Source organism: Peromyscus californicus, unplaced genomic scaffold (genome assembly GCF_007827085.1).
Source record: "Peromyscus californicus insignis strain IS unplaced genomic scaffold, ASM782708v3 Scaffold_3__1_contigs__length_106647218, whole genome shotgun sequence".
Lineage (NCBI taxonomy): Eukaryota > Metazoa > Chordata > Mammalia > Rodentia > Cricetidae > Peromyscus > Peromyscus californicus.
The window spans coordinates 95,266,195-95,292,270 of record NW_026294551.1 but is presented as its reverse complement, the minus strand read 5'-3'; the positions used below and the strand labels follow the sequence as shown (position 1 = coordinate 95,292,270).

General features: G+C 43.2%; 2 protein-coding genes across 6 annotated transcripts; one reads left to right on the top strand and one right to left on the bottom strand.

The window, feature by feature from the left end:
* Positions 1-94: 94 nt before the first annotated feature.
* On the top strand, positions 95-9,253 carry Znf597 (zinc finger protein 597). Of its 3 annotated transcripts, XM_052759217.1 has the most exons (4): positions 95-562; positions 1,389-1,515; positions 3,634-3,732; positions 3,843-9,253. In XM_052759217.1, the coding sequence occupies exon 4, from the start codon at positions 3,890-3,892 to the stop codon at positions 4,958-4,960; it is 1,071 nt and encodes a 356-aa protein (XP_052615177.1). In that variant the 5' UTR covers positions 95-562; positions 1,389-1,515; positions 3,634-3,732; positions 3,843-3,889; the 3' UTR covers positions 4,961-9,253. The 3 variants fall into 3 exon arrangements, with proteins under 3 accessions (XP_052615177.1, XP_052615175.1, XP_052615176.1); XM_052759215.1 differs by lacking the exon at positions 3,634-3,732 and having other exon boundaries at positions 95-472; XM_052759216.1 differs by lacking the exon at positions 3,634-3,732.
* Positions 608-24,099, bottom strand: Znf174 (zinc finger protein 174). 3 transcript variants are annotated; one of them, XM_052759219.1, is made up of 3 exons: positions 23,006-24,099; positions 21,782-22,004; positions 615-720 (listed from the first exon to the last, which is right to left on the bottom strand). In XM_052759219.1, exons 1-3 carry the CDS (start codon positions 23,405-23,407, stop codon positions 623-625), a joined length of 723 nt encoding a protein of 240 aa, XP_052615179.1. In that variant the 5' UTR covers positions 23,408-24,099; the 3' UTR covers positions 615-622. The 3 variants fall into 3 exon arrangements, with proteins under 3 accessions (XP_052615180.1, XP_052615179.1, XP_052615178.1); XM_052759218.1 differs by lacking the exon at positions 615-720 and adding an exon at positions 7,638-17,741; XM_052759220.1 differs by lacking the exon at positions 21,782-22,004 and having other exon boundaries at positions 608-720.
* Between the last annotated feature and the right edge of the window lie 1,977 nt (positions 24,100-26,076).

The following is a 26,076-nucleotide window of genomic DNA, read 5'->3' as shown; positions in this document are numbered from 1 at the left end:
GAAGCTGCTCAATTGGTCCATGGAAGAAGGCCCGCCGCCTTGGGGGCGCGCCGACCAATCAGAAGGAGGGATGGCTGAGCCGGGGGGCGCGTCGCTTCCGGCGGTTTCCTCCCAGCTTCTGCGCGGGGAGCACGGGAGCGTGGGAGTCTGGCGCCGGCCTCCGCCTCCTTTGTCGCGTCTCGGCTGGGCGTGGCTTCGTGCGGCTGGCCGGGTCGGGCGAGCCTGTCAGTGCTCCGGGGCTGCCGAGGGGTCCCCTGCAGGGCTGTTTGGGAGGAAGATGCCGTCGCCTCAGATTCTCAAAGGAGCTTGAGGGTTTCGAGGAACCTGAGGGGGGCGTGGAAAGGCCTGGCAGCCGAATCGGAGAGTCTAGGGACTAGTCTCTCCCTCGAAGTGTCGTCCCATCGCGGGGACTTGAAGGAGGACCCCTTCGCTTCCCCACATGGCGTCCGCGCTCAACACATCAGATGACCAGGTGAATTCTGCCGCTGTTTCCCTACGGGTGCCCTGACCTCCTCGCCACAGGGTTGGACGCGCAGGTCCTGGCTCGTGTGTGCCGCCTCAGGTAGCCAGCCTTCACCAAGCTGCCTTCGTTCCTGGGCTTACCAACTTCCTCATTTCAGAATCACCAGATGCGGAGGAGAGCCCTTGCCAAGGGGTAACGGTTTCTCAGAGTGTCTTGCTGGAATGCTTCTCCAAATGGCAGATTTCTAGGCTCCACACCTGTTGGATAATGATATTAAAGCCCAGGTGACTTTAACCACACCAGAAGCTCTCTGGGGTTGTAGGAACGAGAACGAGATCCTGAAGTGATGGGAGGAGCTGAGCAATCACGGTGCTGAGGAAGACAGACTAGACTGCAACGGATGTAGGAAACTCCTGAAAACTATCTCAGGATTCTCACTGGACTGGCCAGTCTTTTTTTCTTTTTTCCTCTTTCTCCTCCTCCCTTACCTAAAGATTTCTCTCCCCAAGAATTGTTCACTCAAATTTTCAGGAAAGGCTACATTCTCACGGTGTACACTCTTGATTCTCACGCTACTGTTTCAAAATTTGTTTATGTTTTCCCCCCGACCCTACTTGTAGAATCCCTCGCTGAAGAATGTTTTACACCAAGCCTTTTTTTTTTCTTTATTTTTATTTTATTTTATATTGGTTTTTCGAACAGGGTTTCTCCGTGTAGTTTTGGTGCCTGTCCTGGATCTCGAGCTGTAGCCCAGGCTGGCCTCGAACTCACAGAGATCCGCCTGCCTCTGCCTCCCGAGTGCTGGATTAAAGTCCTGCGCCTTTTCTTTTTCATATGTGAAAGGGTTTAGCTCTTTTCAGCCTTCCTAGGTTAGCACTCGAACCGACCTGCTAGCTTCTTTACTAACAGGGCTCTCCTGTTCCAGGGACCACAGCTGTTTGAAGATCTGGATGTGTATTTTTCTCAAGAGGAATGTGTGAGTCTGCCTCCTGCCCAGAAGGCCAACAGCAGAGAAGCCCCACTGGAATGTTTTGAGGATTTGGACTTGATAGGTAAGACAGTTCTGCATTATGGAACTTTCATCAGTTCTAGGATGAGAATTTTATGACTTGTCCACATTGGTGGTGAAGTGGGACCTGTGTGTGAGATTCATGTGTGTGTGTGTGTGTGTGTGTGTGTGTGTGTGTGTGTGTGTGTATTTATATGGCTATAGCAAGAATTTGGATGACAGAACAAGTTTCAAAGTCTGCAGTGATTTTTTTTTTTCTTGTGTGAGCGCTAGAGCATTTGCATGTGTGTGTGTGAGTGTGTGAAGGCCAGAGGTTGATGTCAGGTGTTCTCAATCACTCTCCACTGTATTTACTGACTAGCCAGCTTGCCTTAGGATCCCCTATCTCCACATCCGGAGTGCTGGGATAACAGGTGGGCTACAACGTCTACCTGGCTTTTATTGGGTGCTGGGGATTCAAACTTTTGTCTTTAGTTTACACAGCAAACATTTTATCTGCTAAGCCATCTCCAGAGCTTTGAAGTGAGTTCTTAAAAGAAACCCAGTCTACAATGGTGACCATGGTTTCACATACTATGGACCAATACCTTGTAATCTCCTGAAATAATTGTTGGAATCAAGTTAGTTTCACTTGAAAAACTTCATTAGTATAGATTATTGTCATTTGCTAAAGATTGGGAACTGATTTTCTCTTAAGGAGGTATTCTGACTTTCCCACTCAAGGAATATGGATGCAGTATCCCTATGCCTGAATAGACATTATATCTTGTCTAGGGTTGGGTACCTAAACTATTTTTCATAATTCATGGGCTTATATTATCTACTTCTGTTATGTTCATGTTCTTCTCCACCTTCTCTTGAACATGTTTATATATTTATGTTTATATTTATAAATGTATTATAGGATAAATAAATATATTTATAAATATATAGTATATTTGTAATAGCTCTTTTGCTACTTTCTTTACTGATTTTATTATTCATTTGGTATCTTGAAACAGGGTCTCTATGTAGCCCTGGCTGTTCTGGAACTCCCTATGTAGTCCAGGCTGGCCTTGAACGCACAGAGAGCCACCATCTCTGCCTCCAAGTATTAGGATTAAAGGCATGTGGACATGCTAATTATAATCATCTGTGTCATTTCTGGATCTATTTCTATTGATTGATTTTTCTCTTTGTTATGAGTTGTGTGTTCCTATTTCTTACATGCCTGGCAAAGTTTGACTGGATTTTTAGACATTGGTTATTTTATATATTTGTCTTGTATCTTTTAAAGATTTTATTTTTGTGTATATGAATATTTTGCCTTCATGTATGTCTATGCACCATGTGTATGCCTGGTGCCTGGGGACATCAGAAGAGGGTGTTGGGTCCCATGGAACTGAAATTACAGACTGTTGTGAGCTGCCATGTGGCTGGGAATTGAACCCAGATCCTTTGGAAGAGCAGCCAGTGCTCTTAACAGCTGAGCCATCTCTACAGCCCCTAGAGATGTGATTTAAAAAAGAAAAAAAGGCCGGGCGGTGGTGGCGCACGCCTTTAATCCCAGCACTCGGGAGGCAGAGCCAGGCGGATCTCTGTGAGTTCGAGGCCAGCCTGGTCTCCAAAGCGAGTTCCAGGAAAGGCGCAAAGCTACACAGAGAAACCCTGTCTCGAAAAACCAAAAAAAAAAAGAAAAAAGAAAAAAAGAAAGAAAATCTTCAACTTGCAATTCGTTGAATCTGCAACTATAACCTATGGGTATTTTGTGATGGCTGTATTAGGGAAACTATTTAAAAGGAATTCTTTATCTAGGTTTAGGTTTTGTTAGCCCTCCTTGAGATAAGACAGTCACTGTCAGCAGTCTGTGCACAGCAGCTTTATCATGATCATTCTTACTCGAAGGATGAAATCTTAGAGACCCTCTAGGATATAGAACTTTTTAATAATTTGGATGCTTATTAAAATAGATGCTTGTTAAAATAGTTTTCTTTTCCGCTATGTCTAATCTCCATTCCAGTTTTGACTATTAAACTCCTGTTTGAGATAATGAAAAATTCCTAAAACCTAAATAGACTAAACAGAAAAAGTACATTTCTAGGCACTGCCTACCAAGATTGTCCTCAGTACCCATCTCCTCGAACCCTGTCTTAGAGTCATCCTCTGCTCCTTCTCTTTGCAGATTGACCTGGAACCTTGCAGTCCGCCCACACGGATAGACTTGATTTGGGGAAGCCAGGAGAGCCTGCTGGCTCTGATTTTGTGTATTATTAGTGTCTGGGTAATATGCTAACCCATTTTCAGTTTCCGGTCTGCCGCGTAACTACTTTAACTTGTTCTTTCTCTAGTATCACTTAAAAGGTGGTGTCTGTGTTTTCCTTTTATCACCAGGAGGGGAAGACAAGACTGAAACCAGTCAGCAGTTAAGCCTAGAGTCTATGGAACTTGAAGAGCTGTCCCTAGACACGCACTCCACTGCAGCACCCCTTGTGCATTCCTCGGAAAAATCTGAGGATGATGTTGGAACACATGAAAGGAAAATGTCAGGCGGAACTTTGACTTGCAAGACCAAGGTTATAAGCCTCTTGGTCACCATTGAAAACCAAACCCCATTAGTAGAATTATCTCAATGTTTAGGAGTCAGAACACTTTCGGATATTATTGATGTTCCCTGGGAAGAAGCCAAAAATGTGTACAAGTGTCCCGACTGTGACCAAAGCTTCAGTGATAATACATACCTTGTTCTGCATCAGAAAATTCATTCACGAGAGAAAAGGTATAAATGTAGTACCTGTGAGAAGACCTTCAGTCACAGAACTAACCTGAGGACACATAAGAGAATCCACACTGGGGAGAAGCCTTACAAGTGTACCAAGTGTGCTGCCAGCTTCCGGCAGCAGTCACACCTGTCCCGACACATGAATAGCCATATAAAGGAGAAACCATATACATGTAATGTATGTGGGGAAGGCTTTATGTGGCTCCCAGGATTGGCAGAACATCAGAAGAGTCATGCTGATAAAAAGTCTTATGAATGTGCTGACCGTGATCAACATTGTCAGGAAACAAATCTGGCTTTGCCTGAAAAAACAGGCTCATCAGACACCCCAGACACCCCATTCCAGCACACTCAGTGTGTGAAGAGCTTGGAGCAGCCCTCATACCCTGCTCTCCCTGAGAAGGACCATAAGGAGGACTCTAAGAACTGCAGTATTGACGATGAAGACTTTTTTTCATTCTCCAGATTCAAACCTTTACAATGTCTTGATTGTGACATGACCTTTCCTTGTTTCTCGGAGCTTGTTTCTCATCAAACCATTCATGACATGGAAAAACCTCATAAGTGTAAAACATGTGCAAAAACTTTTGCTTTAGATTCAGAACTTGCATCCCATGAGAAGAACCACATAAAGGAAGAACCTTTTAAATGTACGGTGTGTGGGAAGAGCTTTAGAGTGAATATGCATCTCATCACTCATAAACGAACCCATAGGAGAAACACCAAGTAAATACAAGCTTTTGCTACTGTGTGGGCTTTTCAGTATCTTTATGATGGGAAACACTTTATGTGTGGGGCACTATGCTAAGCAAGCACTTTACACACATTCCATGGAATATAGGCAGTATTATTTATTATATCTGATTTAGAACTGAGGAGACATAGTTACACAGATGGCATGTGAAGCCAGGATTTAAACTCAGTTACTGATCAAATTCCATTTATATGAGCCAGAGAAACATAAAACTTGTAAAATTCAGTTTTTGACTGCTGGGTGTGGTGGCTCATGCCTTTAATTCCAGCACTTAGGCAGCAGAAACAGGAGGATCTCTGTTAGGTAGAGGCCAGCCTGGTCTACATAGTGAGTTCCAGGACAGCCAAAGCTACATAGTGGGACTCTGTCTCAAAAAACAAAAAACAAAATAATTCAGTTTTTGTTAAAATGAAGTTAATGCTACAATTTTTTTTTAAATTTGGTTTCTAAGAATATTAGGAAGAGGAAATTTTATTTATTTTTTTGCCAGTTCTGTATATGTAGTATCTAGGAAAGTGAAATGTTTTTATATTTGTTTTTTATACTTTTCTTGTTAAAACTATTTCAGTGTAATGTTTATGTGGAATATTTTATTTTAAATGTGAATTTCTAGTTTAGGATTCCATATAAAGTTACCAAATGGGCCAACTTTGTTTTTTTTTAAGTGTGTGTGGGTTCTTGCTATGTAGCCCAGGCTGGCCTAAAAATCATTATTTTCCTGTTTACATCTCCCAAGTGCTAGGATTACTGGTATGTGCCACTATATCCAGCTAGTTAACAACTGGATAACAGTATTTATGGATTTCCCATTTTCAGACCTGATGGCAGGGGCAGGTCCTGACATTCTCTAGCAGTTAGACTTTGGAGGGGTGTACTTGTTCTTCCCTAAGGGGATTTGCCTCTAGATCTCCACTGAAGCACACTCCTGGCTGGTTATAAATAGTTAGAACTACTTTTTAGAGAGCATGCTAAATAGTGTGGGTATATTATTTTGTATAACCTTCAAAAAAAATCTGAGAGAAAGGATTATCCATGTTTTATAAATAAACTGAAGCTTTCAGAGGGTAAAGTCAATAATTAAGCACACAAAACATCACACTGTGATGAGGTTGATATCTAAATTCAAGGGTTCTGTAATTCCTGAGGTCATGCATTTTGTGACACTCCACTATCTGTTGGTATTTGTGCCACAAGTTTAGGAGACAATGACACTGGACAGGGAGGGGAATGACAGTCATCATGGAGGCTGCCCCTGGACTTACTACCTGAAGCCCAATATGTCCTTATTTTTATCCACAGCTTGATTTCATTACTCTTAAAAAAGCAAACAGAAGGCCGGGCGGTGGTGGCTCACACCTTTAATCCCAGCACTCGGGAGGCAGAGCCAGGCGGATCTCTGTGAGTTCGAGGCCAGCCTGGGCTACCAAGTGAGTTCCAGGAAAGGCGCAAAGCTACACAGAGAAACCCTGTCTCGAAAAACCAAAAAAAAAAAAGCAAACAGAAGACTCTCTATGGCTTCATGCTTGAATTTCTTGTCACTATATCAAATCAGAGATTTTTTTTTTTCCATTTTGAGACAGGGTTTTACTGTGTTGCTCTGGCTGTCCTGGAACTCACACTGTAGACCAGGCTGGCCTCAAACTCAGAGATCTGCCTCTGCCTCCTGAGTGCTGGAATTAAAGATGTATGCAACCACAAACTGGCTAGAGATTTTTTTTTATTAAATTATAACATTTCCTGTCCATCTCCAAAGAAAAAATACATATAGGATTATTGAGTTTTGAACCAAAATAATTGATAACAAATATGCCTTTAGGTACTGGTATTACAGATAAATATTAGAACAAAATATTGTCATTGTTCTACACTATATGACAACCAAAGAATGTTGTAAGTATACATTCTTACAGAACTACACTTTACAACAAAAGTGATTATATACCTATCAGTAAAACTATCTATATGGTCTTTTGGCTAGTATGCAAGTATGATTTCATTTTGTCTAAATGGACTGTAAAAATATAATATTTACTAAAATGGAATTACTGCTAGGAAATTTCATGCACAAAATATAAAGCCCTCTTGAGGGTCAGTGGCTAAAATGTACCTTCTACAGAAGAGCAGGTTGAGAATTTTATGTACAAAAAAATGCCAGCCAGGATGATCACTGTTGCTGAGTGAGAAAAACTTAAGTCAACAGCTTTGCCTCATCTGTTGTCCCTTTCCTGGAGTGTACCATTTCAACTTATCCACAGTTGAGACTCTGTGACCTGTATGTCAAGGTTAGACTTGGCTGTTTCTCCACATTTAGGCTATAAAGCATCATTGTGTCAGGATTTGGGGCCTCACATTTAAAATGGCCTTCTGGTCTCTTCAGCCCTTGGTCAAAGATGCTTTGAATTGTACAGAAAGGTAGTGTCAGGTCTTTAGCTAACTCTAGAATATAACGGTGGTTGATAACAGCAACAAGAGCATTAGTTTCCTACTCTTTTGCTTCTCAGAGGGGGAACTGGTATGCCCTCATCGGCTCTCGTATTTGAGTGAAGACTGAAGAGTTACAGGATGGGGAATGGAATTGGGGAAAAAAAGGCCCTTACTAATAGGGTTGGTACAGAAAGGTATTGGAAGGTACCTGGACAAAATGTGGCTAGTATAACAACTGGAAGTTGTCACACACACACCCTTTTTTTTTTTCCTTCTAAGAACATACAAAAGGTGAATTTTATGCTGTACATCTTAACATGGAAACCCACACTTCTAGTTGGAGCTCTATTCACAATTTATCTCTCAGTATTTGTAGTTTTCTGCATTCTCCAGATTTTGAAAGATTACCCACAAAAGATTAGAAAAAAGGCATTTTTACAAAAATCATTACTATATGTGAGAGTAATTAAATGGCCTGTGGTGAAATATTACTGGTGACTGGTTTGCAGAAAAAAGGAAAAAACCGAATGTTAGTTACTGTGAAATAGTCATATTTTTAGTTATTTCTTTATTGTGTACTTGTTCCTAAAAACAGCAGTAGTATGTTATTCTCAAGCTGCTCTGCCCCTAAGGAGTTGAAGGAAGAACTGTGTCTACCAGTGATATTTGGGCTATTTTTATGATAATGGCCTTTTCATCCTCCTAATTGTATTGCCAACTGGAGTAGATTCCAAAAGATTGGTTGCTCTTAACCCAGGATATTAGCAAGTCATGTCAGGTGCTAATAACAATTCTTGGATACAGTTAATAAAGGGATAAGAAAATGGAATGTAAGAGTCTTGCTATGAATGCTTAGCTAACTACATATTGTAGGAGGGATGTTGACTCTATGAAGTGTGGAAACTTGGTACTGAAAACATGAACTCAAACTTCACGGGTTTTGTTGATGCTACGATGAAAATGGGACTAAAACAGTTCTTTAACATAACTGGGGGGATACCAGGTTCTGTTAAACCGTCATCATTGATGACAGCAGCATCTCCCAGTGGAATTTAGATACTAGTGTTTGCACTTTGTATTTAGGTGATGTTAGATTTTGTTGTTGAAGGAGTTGAACTCAAAATATTTTGTCTAGAATTGTGCTGCTACAAATACCAATCTGTTCATATGACCCTGTAACCCTGAAGACAGCTGGCCCAGTAACCCAGGCAGTTAAATAGCATTTTTGTCTTTGATGCCTAAAGTTCCATAAAATTAAGCAGTAGTGTTCTGGTGACTGTAATGTAAGATGCCAAACAATCTGAAAAGATAGATTTTGCTTTAAATAATCTCTAATTTACTGTATATGTATTCAAAGGGAGGTGTAGGTTATATAGCTTCTTTAAAAAAGAACCTATTTTGAATGTTGCAGGGATCTCATTAGGAAACTGCTTTTACTTTGACTATTTGTTTAAAAGGTAAATTATGTTTAAGTGTGTATATTTAACTGTTTTAGTCTTGTATATTACGAGAACTATTTATGTGATATAAAAATAACTATTACCGATCTTTCCAAGGCTAACTAACAACAGGTGTTTTGTCTCTTTGAATTGAGATCCTTGTCTGCAAGAACTGTCTAGGGAGAAAGGGAGTACAACATATTCATTTATATAAACTTATGAATATTCTATGTCTAGTATTTTGATGCCTAGTTAATAGGTTTTCTGTGTGCACTTCTGTTTAACATTTCAGCTTACTGTTTTTGATGAATTCTCGTCTTAGCTCTAGATTGAAGTTTCTCAATTGTGATTGTGCGTATCTGATGTGCAATTTATCCAATAAATGTTATTTTTATGATGATGGCAAGGCTGTGAACTTTTAAAATGTATTCTTCAGTGATTTTAGGTTGCAGTAAAGTTAAGGCTAATTCGAAAAGGCTAATTGGATAGTAGTTTAGAGAATGTGAATGAATTACCTTACCCACTTGATAAAGGAAACAACATGTCTTGTTCACTGGAATTCAGTATAAGGTTCCAGCATTATTCTAAGACAGCACTAGATGTCTGTCTACATTCCAGTCTTCAGTAGCAGTATAGGACCATGTACCTCTAGCTCCACCGGGTAGCGGTTGTCTAAACAGACCCAGCTGGGAAGGAATATGGTAAGTGGTTTTCCCTTCTGGTTTCTCGTGACCTCGAAGTGATTGTAGGCTGGCTAAACAGCTACCAGTAGTACAGGTTGGAACTAATGCCTACCAGATGCTATTTGCCTCACCAGGCAGGCAGGAAGCCGGAAGCTGAGGTCACTTCAGGTATCCACTTCTATCAGTGTTTTGCACACTGCTCTGGCTTTTGGGGCTAGGTGTCTAGCGGTGGAGTTTGATAAGGCATTGTCTGCCCCGTGGCCACCCAGCAACTCTAGGGTCTCAGCAGAAACTGGGCTATGGACAGAGATGTGCCCTGAGGTTATTCCGGGCTAAGTCTGAGTGCGTCTGTGCAAGGGTAGTGTTATGAAGACCTCATCTCCATACTGCGATGAAGGCAAGGACCATGTTGGACCAGAGGAAGCAGCTTTGTCCCCTCAGCTTCTTGCTTGCTCTGGGTAGAGCATTTTCTCTGGAACTTACGTCAGCAGCTTGCTTTTGCTACATCTGCTGCTTGATTGACTTTGAGATTGTTTTGTTATGTTGCCCAGACTAGCCTTTACCTCATGTCCTCAAGCAGTCCTGATCCTCCCGCATACCCCTCTAGAATAGCTGAACTGGAAGCACAGCTAGTTCCTTGGAGCATTGTTCTATCTAATGTGCTTCTGGTTAGTCACAGTGTGTACTTGGCTCACCTTGAGTAAATGGTTTCCCCTGAATGATTTTAGTCACATGTATGACGGCACTGACTTACCTGATGTCAGTCCATGTTTCTCCTCTCTGTTGCACTCAATTCCAGTAGTCAAGTACCTGAGATGTCCTCCTTTGAACATTTTTGATAAATCCAAATACCTGTCCAAAACTGTGCATGCATTTAGCCTCTGCCTCCAGTATATGGTACGCCATCCACACAATTGCACCTCCTCTTCCTTCCCTCCCACTATGGTTCCAATGTTTGTCTCCCAAAATTCATATGCTAGAATCCTAGCTCCAAGAGGATAGACAGTATTAGAAGGTGGGGAACTTTGGAAGGTAGTTAGGTCATGAGTGTGGAACCCTTATTTAGTTCCCATATAAAAGAAACTTCAGAGCACTAGCCAGCACTTTCTACCTTAGAGGAACCATCAAGAGGGCACTACCTACCCAGTGGTGGTAGCACATGCCTTTAATCCCAGCACTTGGGAGGCAGAGGCAGGCCTGAGTTCAAGGCCAGCCTGATTTATAAAGTTAGTTCCAGGACAGCCAGAGATACACAGAGAAACCTGTCTTGGGGGTGGGGATATAAAATGGCCCTTTCCAGATATGGGGTCTGCCAGCACACTAGTCTTGGACTCCCCAGCATCTAGCAATGTGAAAAACATCTCTGTTGTTTATAAGCTGCTCCAACTCCCCATCCATTCTGCCATGAATTTCTGTGAATGATACCTCAAAAATATTTCTCAATCCTGTTGGGGAAATAACTCAGTGATAGAGTGCTTATTTAGTATATGGGAGGCTCTGTGGTGTGTCCTAGCATTACAAAGCAAAAACTAAATCAAAGACCCCCCCAAATATTTCCCAAACCTGTTTCTCTACTTACTTCTCCTTACCTTTATCCAACAGTAACTAAATCTATTCAGTGAACTTTATCCATTAGTTAACTAAAATAGTCTGGTAACATCTGATTATGTCATCATTCAACTTGGCACTTTCCACTGACATTCTGTTGTCTTTAGGATAACATCTAAGGTTTTCAATACAACTGTTCCTGTCATTCCTTGATGCCCCTGCTGTCTAGCTACATGTGGATTTCCAGTTCAATATACCAATTTCTTCCTTGAGTATTGTACATATATCTCTTTCAGGGGAGGAGAGGTTGGGCAGTCCTGGAGATTGACCTTAGGACCTCATACATTGCTAGGCAAGCATTCTCAGTTCAGGCACTATTTATAGAAACCATATGTCACGAAAGGGAAGTTAGTCTCACAGAATTGAGCATAAGAGAGTTTCATAGGATACGGAAAACAAAAACAAGGGGCCATCAAGATAGCTTTGGTATGTCAAGGTGCTTGCTGTGAAAGCCTGAAGATCTAAGACCTAAGTTTGATTCCCATAATTCGTATAATGGGGAAGGAGAGAACCAGTTCCCCAAAGTTGTCATCTGACTTCCACATGCACAAAACACAGAGACACGGAGACAGGAAGATCAGAAGCTCAAGATCATCCTCAGCTACACAAGACCCTGCACCAACACCCAGAGAGTGGAAATGAAGGATAAGCGGGTGCAAGTCTGCTTCTTTTCGAGGCATACTTCAGGACAAGCCTGGGTCTTCACAAACATGCTCGTGTCCTCATACATCCCAATTATCCCTGGTAAAGTCTTACCGTAACTTTCACGTTTGGATATTCTTCTTGGCTGCCCTGAGTTGTAGGTGCTACAACTGGCCCTGGCACTGGGTCAGCTGGCTGTGGGGCCTGTGGTAGAGACTTAACTGTGAAGTTGTTTCATCTTCTTTTCTGAGTTATAGTTCATATAATAAAATTCATCCTTTAAAGTACACAATTAAGTTTTTTTTTTATATTCACAAGGTTGTGTAACAACAGCCCCCAAAAGAAACATCAGCAATCACCCCATACTCCACCCTCACCATAGCCTTTGCAATCACTAATTATTTTTGTCTGTAGTATGTGCCTAACCAGACATTCCACATACATGAAATCATACATGTACGAACTTTGACACTTGTCACTGAGCCTGTTTGTAGGTGCACACATGGTGTAGCATATCGGTATTTCCTTTCTTATGGTTGAATAATACTCCCCTCCAGATGGACCACATGTTGTCTCTTCATTCTATCTATGTTCTCTCTTGGGAATGTATCCTGTAAATCTTTTATGTGATGATAGAGCTTGGAGGAGTCAAGTCGCAAGTGGCATTGTTCAATACAGACCTAAATCAGAAAAGCCACCCAGAATCTGTTCTCTAGACATTGCTCAAACCCAGAATACCTCAGTCAACTCCACTGATGTGCTTCTCAGAGGCCGGCATCTTTTGTACTTCAGAATTTCAGCAGCCTCACTGAGAACACTACCCAATACTTTTGATCCCCAAATTGACAGTACAGTTGATTTAAAAACTGCCAGGCACAGTGGCACACACCTTCAATGGGCTTATGGGCTAGAGAAGAATCAGGAGTTCAGAATCATCCTAGGCTACATAATTCAAAGCTAGCCTGGTTTATGTGAGACTGTATAAAAATCTGTGATAGTTTGAATGAGAATGGCCCCCAGACACTCATCTATTTGAATGTTTGCTTTCCAGTTGCTTGGCTGTCTAGAAGGATTAGGAGAGGTGGCCTTGTGGAGAAGGGTATCACTGGGAGTGGGCTTTGAGGTTTCTCTCCCTCTGTCCCTGTCTCTCTGCCTGCTGCCTTTGGAGTAGATGTAAACTCAGCTACTGCTCCAGGCCATGCTTGCCTGCCACCATGCTTCCACCATGCTGGAAATGGACTCACCCTCTGAAACTCTACACAAGCCCCCCATTAAATGCTTTCTTTTATAAATTGCCTTGGTCTTGGTGTCTCCCCATGGCAATAGAACAGTAACTAAGATAGAAACCCCAGAAAAAAAAATAATAAGTGTTTTGTTGTCCAGATACTCAAGAGGCTGAGGCAGGAGGTCTGCTTGAGCCCAAGAGTTTGGGGTCAGCCTAGGCAACACAGAGAGACCTCATCTCAAAACATCAAGCCATACTAACCAAAGACCCAATAAACTTAAGAAACAAACTATAACTCAGACCTATCCTAATTGGCTGGCTGGCTATGAGATGTGAGCTAGAGTATTTGAATTCTGAACATTGTGGTTTTCTTCTCCCTAAAATAGCAACAATAGAAAAATAATCTCCAAGTTTGCTGAATTAAATGAGTTTAATCCCCAATACAAAAATGTCTTGTATGCCAAGTACTTACCAACATCTGTCGCTTATGAAGTAAGCAATACCATCTTTATTTCAGTGGGAACATGTTTATTCCAAAGCCAAAACAGCAGAACTATTTCAATAGATACTTAAATTTCCCTTAGGAACTGTGAACCACACATGGTTGGCACAGGGAAGTCTGAGGAACTGGTATAAATTGTGTTCCAAGGATCCTAAACTTAATTCACAGGAATGTCAGGTTGTTTTACTGGCAATTAGGAAATTGAGAATTTGGTCCCTTGGATTTTGGCAAGTGACAGCTGTTTCCATTACAGATGTGTACTGCTGGTCATGAATGTACACCAATAATCCCAGCATTCCATTGGTTAAGACAGAAGGATAACAAATTTGAGGCTATCCTGGGTTACACAGGAGTTTGTATCAACCCCCACTGCAAAAACAACAACAACTGTAGAAGAGTGTATTACAAGCTGGGCAGTGGTAAGGCAACCTTTGATCCCAGCACTCTGGAAGCAGAGGTAGGTGGATCACTGAGTTCAAGGCCAGCCTGGTCTACAGATTAAGTTCTAGGACATCCAGGGCTACATAGAGAAACCCTGTCTCGAAAAAACAAAACAAACAAACAAAAGTGCATTACAAAAGAATGGGAGAAACTCTTTGCAAGTCATACATCTGATAAGGACATCATTCCAGAATATTTAAAGAATTCTTACAACTCAGCAACAAAAATGGCAAATAATCCATTTTAAAAGGGCCAGAGAGAGTTATGGTGGCTTACACCTGTAACCCCAGGACTCAGGACTGAGGCAAGAGGATTGCTGCAAATTCAAGGCAAGTCCCGCAAGACTCTGTCTCAAAAACAACAAAAATCAACAGGGTTTGGAAACAGGCAGCATTTTCTCAAGTTCATGGCTGGCCTGATCTACATAGTGAGTTATCGGCCAGCCAGGGCTATACAGCAAGACCCTGTCTCAAAACACCATGGGGGAGGGGAGTTTTGAAGAGCCATTTCTTCAAAACAAATATACATACAATAAACAAACACACCATTAGTCATTAGGGAAGAGAAAATCAGGATCATGACACACCACTTCACATTGACTGGGGTAACAATAATCAAAAGACAAATTCCAGGAACACTGGACATGGTGACACATGCCTGCAATCTTGACCTTGGGAGGTGGAGACAGGAGGATCAAGAGTTCAAGATCATCCTCAGGTAGGATTGTGAGTTCTTTGCCAGCCATGAGACTCTGTCTCAAAAAAACAAGATCAGTAACAAAAAGACAATAATAAACTATGTTGAAGGTGTGGAGAAACGAACCTTGGGACACTGCTGGTTGAACTGTAAACTGTGGTGTATCTACTTTGGAAAACAATTTGGTGTTTTCTAGAAAAGTTGAACAGAAAATTATCACATGACCTAGCAATTCAACCTTTAGGCATGTACCCAAGAGGAATGAAACATAAAAACTTAAATATTAATGTTCATAGCAGCATTATTCTATTTACAATAGCCAGAGTGCAATTACACAATGTTCACCCATCAGTGGATGAACTGAATGCCCTTCATACAATGCAACACTACTAGGAAATAAGAGGAATAAAGTCCTGGCACGTGATACAATGTGTATGGACTCTACAATACTGTGCTCTAGAGGCACAGGGTGTGACGGGAACAGGGAAGGATTGCTAATGTTTAAAGTACTTTCTCTGTGATACTGACAATGTCCTAAAATGACACTGTGATGACAGTGCACAGCTTTGACCACTGAATTGTATACTATAAATGCACAAGTTTTCTGGTATGTGCAATACTTCAATGAAGCAATAAAAAGGAAGCATTTTAGTTCTAGGAACAGAGGGAAATTTTTACAGTCTATTGTACTGTGAGGAGTCACTGCCAATTTTACTGAGAGGGACAGCTGTATTCTGGGACTGGTTTACACCTTATCTGCTGTAGATGGGAAAATGCTCTTTAGATGTATAGACCTCCACTATTGTCAATGCTTCCTTTCTCCTTGGGTCTGACACCAGTATGTTCTAGGCTGGACCCAGAAATGTGGCAGAACCAATGGGATGCCTAGGAGCAAGAGTGGCGTGTGATTCAGGAGGGCCAGAGTTAGACAAGGTTAGGCAAGATGGAGAGTCAAAGAATGTACTTTGAGGATGAAGGGGCCATGAGTCCAAGAATGCAGGAGGCTGCTATCGAAAACGTCAAGGAAACTGATCCACCTCTCAGAGTCTCCGAAAGGAAAGCCCCGCCCAAGGTGATTCTGGCTGAGCGGAACTGATTTCAGCCTTCAACTTGCAGTAGTCTAAGAGAAGGTTTGGGTTAACCCACCAAGTTTGCAGTCATTTGTTACAACACCAACAGAAAACAGAAAACATGACTGAGACAGAAGTTACCCAGAGACAACAGCGAAGTTGGCCTCGAGGGAAGGGTATGTGTGTTTGGCAGTGGTGCTGTTGGGGTGAGAACTGGAACGGCTCCAGCCAGGAACTGTATGTGGGCTAGGGCAGAGGTAAGGACAGGCTGAATATTGAAGATAAAGGCCGTGACTTGGTACTGATGCTTTTAGAAGAATGGCCACATTCTCCTATTTGTACACAAGGTACTACATCTTATTGGCCTGAACTGGGAAAGAGGTCGGCTTGCCTAGGGTCATACTGATTGGGTTCTACTTCCTACTTTGAGAAAACAAGAGTTTGGAAGAGGATGGTGTCTCAGACCCAGTTCTGAAACTCTTAACATTTTATATAAATATAGTATTCTGTCATTTAAAAAAATGCTATGGAGATACTTATCATAAATTAGCCTACTTCGGTAATTTTCCTGGAGTCACTGAGTTTTGTAACCATCACCATAATCCAGTTGTGAACACTGTGAAAATGCCAGTCACAGTCTTAAAGCTAATGGCTTATTTGAGAAAGAACAGGCAGAAGTTCCCTGTCCACCAGAGCAGAAGAGCAGTAGCCACTTCTCCCTGTGGCTTTTCCTTATATTTTGGGCTGGAGTTGCAACATCTTTTGTAAATCAAAAGAACTTTGATACAAAAGGATCCCTCAAATACAACTTTTTAAATAAAAGTGCCATCTACCACCCGGTGGTGGTGGTGGTGCACGCCTTTAATCCCAGCACTTGGGAGGCAGAGGCAGACAGATCTCTGAGTTCGAGGCCAGCCTGGTCTACAGAGTGTGTTCCAGGACAGCCAGGGCTATGTAGAGAAACCCTGTCTCAAATATAAATAAAAATTAATTAATAAACCACCAACACCAACAATAAAAAAGTTAGTTGCAGAAAGACTATTAGTGGACTTCTCAGTGAATGTTTTCTTGGAATTCTGGTGAACTGCTCAAGTGTGCACATAAAAACAACTGTATTTTATAAGACAAAGCAACAAGGAGAATTTAATTGAGGATTAATTAATTAATTAAAACCACTTGTGGCTCATCCTCATTCTATTAGTGTGACTTCTACTAGTATGTGGCTCATTCTACTCCTCAGTAACTAGTCCTACCCTGCAGTGACTGCAGCTCTCTTTCCCCAACCCCAGATCTGCCATCTTTGCAGACAGGCCCCATCAGTACTCATCCATCACTCCCCAAGGGTCAAAAAGACACTCCGTGATTTACATGCAAGTAAGGGAGAGACAAGAAGCCCTTCCCTGGGACTCTAAAGCACCTAGTATCTGTTTAGTCCCCATGGTGGAGCCTGTGGTGCTGGTGGAGATTGGAGCTTTGGCGAAAGCTTTTCCCACACAGGCTGCACTGGTATGGTTTCTCCCCAGTGTGGATTCTCTGGTGCAGTTTCAGAGTTGACTGCCTCCCAAAGCAGTTTCCGCACTCCCCACAGACGTAGGGTCTCTCTCCCGTGTGTACTCGCTTGTGTCGTTTCAGTTCTGAATTCCAGGTGAAGCTCTTCCCACAGTCATCGCATTTATAGGGTTTCTGGGCTGAGCGGGCTGCCTGGGGACTAAGACACTGCAGAAGGCTGCTCAGACTTCGTCTGCCTCCTTTGCTTTTCTTTAATTCTCTCAGTGGATGGCCTCGGAGGGGGTTGCTGATATAGTCCAGGTCTCTGCAATGTCTCTGGTAGTGAGCAAATGCCTTCTCAGCATTTGGGGGTCTGGCCTGCCTCTGTGACAATCGGGGTTCACTCATGTTCACCCCTCTTGGCTCAGGGCTGTGCAGACTACCCCCTTTAGGTCTCCCGGGTGACACTGCATGTGTCTCTGCTCCTTTTGCCCCCTCCTGTTGTGGGTTTTCTTTCTCACTTCTCATCCTGGAGGCCTCTATAATTAGAAATAATGTGCTTCATTTTCTGTACTTAGAAGAAAGAGCTTCAGCAAAAGAAGTATGAAGTATGTTGTGAGCTTTGTCAGGGTAGACAGCCTCTGCATGAAGTATGTTGTGAGCTTTGTCAGGGTAGACAGCCTCTGCATGAAGTATGTTGTGAGCTTTGTCAGGGTAGACAGCCTCTGTGTGAAGTATGTTGTGAGCTTTGTCAGGGTAGACAGCCTCTGTGTGAAGTATGTTGTGAGCTTTGTCAGGGTAGGCAGTCTTCTGCTGGTAACATACAAGCATCAGACTCCTCTGGACCCAGAAACAAGGGGCTCATCACCCTTGACATTGGTGAGTTAGGATCTCTGAGGGTTAGGCCTGGAAATCTGCACAGTTAACTAGTTCCTGAGAGTGTCTCTAATTTATAGTAAAGTTAGGAACCAAATTATCCTTCTGTCCTTCCCATTTTTAGGAAAAGATATAGGAAAAAAGGAATAGCAAGGAAAAAACAAGCAAACGAAGAACAAAGACATCAGAATGAAGTCTTGACAATGAAGAAGGAAGACAGCTGACATGTTTATTTACTTATTGACAGCATCTACTGTATTGCTTAGGTTGACTTCAAACTCTAGGGCCTATGTGACCCTCCGAGAAGTTGGGACCATAGACATGTACCACTGCACCTGGCTGGAGGTTAAAATTCCAATACTTGGGCCGGGCGGTGGTGGCGCACGCCTTTAATCCCAGCACTCGGGAGGCAGAGGCAGGCGGATCTCTGTGAGTTCGAGGCCAGCCTGGGCTACCAAGTGAGTTCCAGGAGAGGCGCAAAGCTACACAGAGAAACCCTGTCTCAAAAAACCAAAAAAAAAAAAAAAAAAAAAAAAAAAAAAATTCCAATACTTAGGCCGGGCGGTGGTGGCGCACGCTTTTAATCCCAGCACTCGGGAGGCAGAGCCAAGTGGATCTCTGTGAGTTCGAGGCCAGCCTGGTCTACCAAGTGAGTTCCAGGAAAAGGCGCAAAGCTACACAGAGAAACCCTGTCTCGAAAAACCAAAAAAAAAAAAAAAAAAAAAAAAAAATTCCAATACTTAGAATAATTATTTGAATAAATATCCCTCCGTCACGTGGACAAAGACTGACATCTTCCTTCACTTCAAAAGAATGATAAATCCAGTGACTGTGGTGTTTTTCTCAGCACGATGTTGACAGCCTAGGTGTCTAGAAACTGGACTATAGAGTAGATATGGATCCTAATTAAAGAAACTGTCCACCTTCTGGCAGGACTGAGGATCAAGATGGATATGAGCTAAAATGGACCAGGGAAACTGGAGAATCAGCAATAGCACTATCAAGCAAGACCTCGAAATGGAAATTTTGTTTTTATGAACTGCATACACCATTCAACATGGCGCCCACCAGGCAGATATGACTGTCGAGTGTTTGAAACGGAGCTAATGTGACTGAGGAGCTGAATTTTGAATTTTAATTCATTTAAAATTTAATATGGAGTTCAAATAGTTATTGCCAAATGATTTTCATCAAGGTTTTGTTTTGCTCATTTTTTGAGACAGGATCTCATATATCCCAGGCTGGTCTCAAACTTACTGTGTAACTGATGATACGTAGATGATCTTAAGCTCCTGATCTTCTGCCTCCATCTCCCAAGTGCTGAGATTACAGGCCTGTATCACCATGCCTGGCTTCATCGAGGTTCTTAAGGACAGTTCGATGAGAAAGGAGTCATTTTTCAGTAAGTGACCCCGGCTTCAAAGAATGAAGTTAGATTCCAGTCTGATTGAATGCCTACCCCTACATTTATATGTTGACAATCCCCAGCGAAGTAGTAGTGGGGGGTGACTGGGCCATAAAGATGGAGCCCTCATGAATGGAATTAGTGCCCTTGTCAAGCAGACGGAAGAAACTTGTTTCATGTTTCTCTCTTCAGTCACATGGGGACACATGGCAGGCGCTGTCAGTCCTCCTCAGTCATGGTAGCTGCTGGTACCAACTGTGGACTTCTGTGTTTGTGTGTGTGTGTGTGTGTGTGTGTGTGTGTGTGTTCGAGTGTGTGAGAACGGGGAAGATGTGTGTGTGTGTGTGTGTGTGTGTGTGTGTGTGTGTGTGTGCCTTTGTAATGCACAAGTGAAGAGACAGAAGATATCAAATGTCTTGTTCTATCACTCTCTGCCTCAGTCTCTTGAGACAGGGCCCCTCACTCACCCCGGGGCTAGATCCTTCTGTCTCCTCCCACCCCTCAAGGCACTGGCAGTACAGAAGCATACAACCAGGGCTGCTTTTCTTTTAGGGGGCACTGGGGATATGAACTCAGCAAAGACTCTTACCCACTAAGTCAACTCCCCAGATGACCTTGGACTTAACTTTTGAAACTGTTAACAATAAATATGTTATTTATTGCCAGGCCTAAGGGACTTTGTTATAGTAACCTTAGTAACATATACCAAATGTCACATACAAAAAACTAACTCAAAATGAACCAAGGTTCTAAACACAAGAGCTAAACATAACTCTTTAAAGGGAACGTATCTGTGAATGTGAATCATTTGATTGGGCAATGGTACTTTAGCTATGACACCAAAAGCCCAAGCAAAGAAAAATATTAGAGACTATCAACAGGAAAAACATTTGGGCTGGTGAGATGGGTAAAGGCAGCTGTGGCCAAGCCTGATGACCGGAGTGTGACCCCTGGGACCCACACAGTGGAAGGAGAGACCTGAGTCTCCACAGTTTCTTCTGACTCCCACATGCATACAATATACATAAAATAAGTAAAAATGGAGTAACAACTTTACAAAACATTTGTGCTTTATGGAACACCATCAAAAACTGTAAGGATAATTCACAGAATGAGAGAGAAAACATTCATGAATTATCATCTGTGAGGTCTAGGATCCAGAACACTTATTTTAACTCTTAAACCTCAACAATAAAAATACAAATACCCCAAGTTAAAAATGGGCAAAGTATAAGGCAAGAATTTTTCTATAAGCTGGGAGTGATGGCAAAGACCTTTCATCACAGGATTTAGGAGGTGAAGAATGGAGAATCAGGAGTTCAAGTTCAGCCTCAGCTAAGTAGTGGTTTTGAAACCAGCCTAGGCTACATGATACCCCATAATTAACAAAAGACAAGATATACAATTTTCTTTTAAAAACGTCATATTTATTTTGTGTGTGTGTTGGGGGAGGCTACTTGTATGACCAAGTATGTGTGGTGGTCTGAGGACAGCTTGCCGGAGTGACTCTCTCCTATCATGTGGGTCCCAGAGACTGAACTCAGGCCGTCAAGCCTGGTGGCTAGTGCCTTTACCCACTGGGCCATCTCACTGGCCAAGATACATAATTTAATAAACATATGAAATAATGCTAAACATCATAACTCATTAAGGAAATGACAATCAAAACCTCAGGGGATATTCCATCATCATAATAAAAACAACTGGGCATAGTGCTAGCAAGGACGTGGGCAAGCACCCTCACACTTGGTTGATAGGAGCCTCAAACGGTGCAGCCACTTTACAAACTAATCCAGTACTTCTTCCAAAACAAACAAGCAAAAACCCAAACAGGCTGGGCATGGTCATGTACGCCTTTAATCCCCACATTTGGAAAGTTTTTTTAGAGGCAGGTGGATCTCTGTGAGTTCAAGGCTAGCCTGGTCTACATGAGTTCCAGACCAGTCTGGGCTGCATAGCGAGACTCTGCCTCAAAAAAAAAAAATCAGTTATCATAATTTTAAAAGGTGGGAACTGTCCAGGAAAATGACTTGGTAAGTAAAGGCACTTGCTACTCAAGGCCAGAGACCTGAGTTTGACCTCCACAACCCAAATAAGGGTAGAAAGAAAGAAATGACTCCACAAAGTTGTCCTTTGACCTCCACACGTGCACTGTGGCACACAGGCCCCTACACACGCACACACACAAATAATAAATTTTTAAAAGGTGATCATATGCAACACACTTGCAGAACCATGAATGAGATGCTATGATGGACATAAAGAGTTGAGGAGAGGGCCCAAGGATACAGTGTTTACCTGTCTCAGTCAATTTGGGGACTGGTTCCTGATAGAAGGGATATTTCTCCCCATGATGGGGACTCAGCTGGTCATGAGATCCTCCCCCGGAAGGCCCTTCCAGAGAGTTCTCTTGAATATCTCTGCTAGCAGTTTGAGGTTCAGAGTCTGGAAGTTCTTGTTCTACAAGCTGAGTTCCTGTTTTCTCCAGGAGCACCTTTTGCCCTCGCATACAAACAGTCACCTAGGCAAAGGGGAATCCATTAATTCTCCATTCCTTGACAGACTGGGAGCAACATGCCACTCACTGCTAAAGAGTGATCCCTTTACCCTGGGAAGTCCTGGCAACGACCTGGAGTTCAACGTTTATAGATACCACCAAGACCTTCAAAGGAGGTGACGGGAGAACATGCAGAATGAGAGGGATGGGACTGCTTCACACAGCCTGGGGCCAGGATCCTCAGAGGAGAGCTGTCGAAACTATCAGGACCAGTGATGACAATGGCCCCTCCCCCTGCCATTCCCACCCTACACCCCAACCCTCTCTACTTCTGCTAGAGACAGGCCTGGTGGGAACAGAAAGCAGTCTGAGAAGGGGCCATTGAAAAACATTCCAACTTGGTAGGTTTTTCTGCTAAAGAGGCCTAAGATACTCAGATCTACGAAGACAAACCCACTGTTCCCTCACAGTGCCATTTTCCAAAGCACATCTGACTTGCTTCCTTCAGAGGCTCCAGCTGGGGTCTGACTTAGGGAATAGGAGGGGGTGGGGCAGCAACACCAGGGAACTGAGCTGAGAACTGAGCTGAGATGTCCCCATCAAAGACAATATGGTAGACCCTTCACTGGAACAAAGTCCACGGAACTTCACCCAAAATTAGTTTCCTGTCGAACAGACTAGACCTGTTAGCTAAGAATTCTGATTGTAGCAAAACTTCAAGACGGATGGGTCAGGGAAGATCTGACAGTAGAGATTCCAGAACCTTAAAACTCCTCTTCTAAGGCCATGAGATCTACGAAGGAATATCTTAGTGTTCTACCTCCTCAATGGGTGCCAGTGGCTGGGTTTTCTGAAACCCTGTTACAACTTTCTTAGGGGGCAGGGGAGTTCCTGGAGTCTGGAAACAACTTTTGAAGCCATCCATTCCTCTGGAATCTTTATCTAGCTAGGGAGCATGAGACAAAACACTACCTCCAAAGACAACAAAGAAATCCTGGGACCCACAGAGAAAGGACCCTCCTTACCCACTGCTTTGGCTTTTTGGATGCTTTGTGCAAATCTTCCACCAGAGTCACAATCTCCTTGCTGCTCATTGGATATCGATGCCTGACCTGCGCCTGGATCTCTGGAGGTAGGATGACCAGAAACTGCTCCATCACTAGGAGCTCCAAAATCTGTTCCTTAGTGTGTAGTTCAGGCTGCAGCCACTGTCTACAGAGCTGTCGAAGGCAGGAGAGCGCTTCCTGGGGTCCAGACACTTCTTGATAACAAAAGTGTCTGAAGCTCTGGCGGGAAAGCTCAGGGTCAGTGCAGGCTTTTTGCTGAGGGGGCCCACGTTTCTCTTCCAGCTTCATTATTATGTGTCTTTCTTGCTTGTCAGAATCCTCAGTGTGGGTACTCAAAGTTATCTCCATTTTAGCTGCCATTTTGGGGGCTCAGGAAACAATGTCACTCTAATCGTAAATTGATCAAGTCTTCTGGGTCATTGCTCTGGAGAAATTTCTGAAGGCTAGGAAAATGGTAGGAACGAAGCCCCTCTGGGAGTGTTAGGGATGGAAAGACCGCAATGACATAGCTTTCTCATTTGCTAGCCTTTATCCCAGACTCTGAAGACAAGAGAGTTCCTGGCAGTGGGAAGAGTTGGTCAGTTTTTAAGGAGAGAAGTCATAATATTCCAAAAGGGCACTGGAGGGAATATTTTATTTTGGTATCTGGCGAAACGCACGACACGATCTAACAGGCTGATAGAGGAATCCCCAGGAAAGTTCAAGCTGTCTTGTGGATAGCTCGTACCAACTCTCCAGCTCGTACCAACTCTCCAGCATCCTGCAGACTCCGACTCCAAGTACCTCTGAGAGCAAAAGCGCAGAGTCAAGCGAGGCCACAGCGCGCCATGGGTAGCGAGTGCGGCTCCGCGGCCCAGCCAGCTCGGCCTGGAGAAGCTGCAGCAAGGGGGCGCGCAGCTCTACCGCAATGCTGGGAGTCAGCTCCAGTAGCCACCTGCGACGATCTGTAGCAGCTCAGAACCCAGCCCCGCCAGCGGGTTACCCGCCTCTCCAGAGTCTGGAGACGGGAACCCCAAGAGCACGGGCTGGGGGCGGGGCCGGAGCCGGGCCGCGGAGACGCCCACTGGCTGAGAGAGCTACCCACGGGAAGACCCACCTCTCCCCTACGGGATTGGGCCTCCGGAACATTGTCAATTGTTTATTGGATACTTGATTCATCAATCAGTCGCAGTGCCTCCCGGGAGTCGTAGTCCAGTGGCTAGTCCAGGAGCATGCGCAATGTTCTGCCTAGTGCCCAGACGGTTGACTTTATCACTTGGTTTGTTGGGAGAATTTGGGGGAGCAGGAGGTCCAGGGGCTCGAGTGAGTCCTCCGCCCGCTTGTTCGCGATGTGGAGGGCTTCAGATCAGGCCTCACAATGGCCGGGAGGCCCTCCCTCTTAGGACCCGTCTGTGGGAAGATGGGAAGCTGGATCCAGGCACTGAACGAACACGCCTTGAAACCATCACTGCAGAGTAGGGCCTTGATTGACTTCTCTGACCTCACCTCTAGGGTTTTTCCTACTCTCTTAGTCTAACTCTCGCACTGACTCAGCGAATGCTTAAACAAAGCAGTCTGTCTGCCCATTGCAGGGACTGTCTTCAGGGTGTGGGGTAAAGACTGACAACCTGACACCATCTATGATATGCAAGGGCATTGATCGTCTCCACAATCAATGAATCAATAATTTAGTGATGAACAGAACAAGGGGAGTCATTAAACCAGGAGAGCATCTATTACACTTTCTTCAGTTCCACAGGTACAGGATATGACAGAAGGTGTACGGCAACTACAATTTAATTCTATTATTGAAGATCAACATTACCTTTTTCACAAACTTCTTTATATGCTTGAAGACATTAGACTTTCTCCCCACATATTAACAACTTAACCTTTTCAAAATGCATTTCTCCTATGATTTTTTTCCTTTCTCCCACAGCTTTTATTTTAAATTTATTTTTATGTGTATGGGTGTTTTGCCTGCATGTATGTCTGTGCACATCTGGTGCGCATGAAACCTAGAAGAGAAGGTTGGAGTCCCCTGAAACTAGAGTTATAGATGATTGTGAGCTGCCACATGGGTACTGGGGATCAAATCCAGGTGTCCTTGGATTTTCTTTTACTCTAGCCCCACATTGGAACCCCAAAATGTTGTTGATTGTTCTTTTACTCTTAGCTTTTTTGACTCTTTGGGGGGCCTGCCAACCAGCTCCCAAATAAATCACACACGGAGGCTTATTCTTAATTATAAATGCCTGGCCTTAGCTTGGCTTGTTTCTAGCCAGCTTTTTTTTTTTTTTTTTTTTTTTTTTAGCTTATCCTGTCTACCTTTTGCTTCTGGGCTTTTTCCTTTTCTTACTTTTGTGTATCTTACTTTCATTCTTACTCTGTGGCTGTCTGTGAGGCTGGGTGACTGGGCCCTAGCATCCTCCTCTCCTTGTTCTCTTCTTTCTTCTCCCAGATTTCCCCTTCTATTTATTCTCTCTGCCTGCCAGCCCCACTTATCCTTTCTCCTGCCTTGCTGTCCAGCTCTTTATTAGACCATCAGGTGTTTTGACAGGCACAGTAACACAGCTTCACAGAGTTAAACAAATGCAACATAAAGGAATGCAACACATCTTTGCATCATTAAATAAATGTTCTACGGCATAAACAAATGTAACATTTCTTAAAATAATATTCTGCAATACCCAGGTCCTCTGGAAGAGCAGCCAGTGCTCTTAATAGCTGAGCCATCTCTCCATCCCCTTTTATTTTTTACTCAAGTTTTTTTATAGAAAACTTTTTGTTGTTTTAAGATCTCACAAGGTAACCCAACTTATAATCCTCCTTTCTCAGCTTCCCCAGTGCTGGGATTATAGGTATATGCTAGGATGCTCTAGAAAACTATTTAATTAATTTTATTTCTTGAGGATGGGAGGTAGCTCAGTCAGTATAGTGCTTGCCACACAAGCATGAGGATCCATGTGAAAAAACTGGATGTGGTAGTGAGCTGTTATAATCCAGTGCTGGGGAGGTGGAGGGAGGGCAGGTGGATCATTGGAACTCCT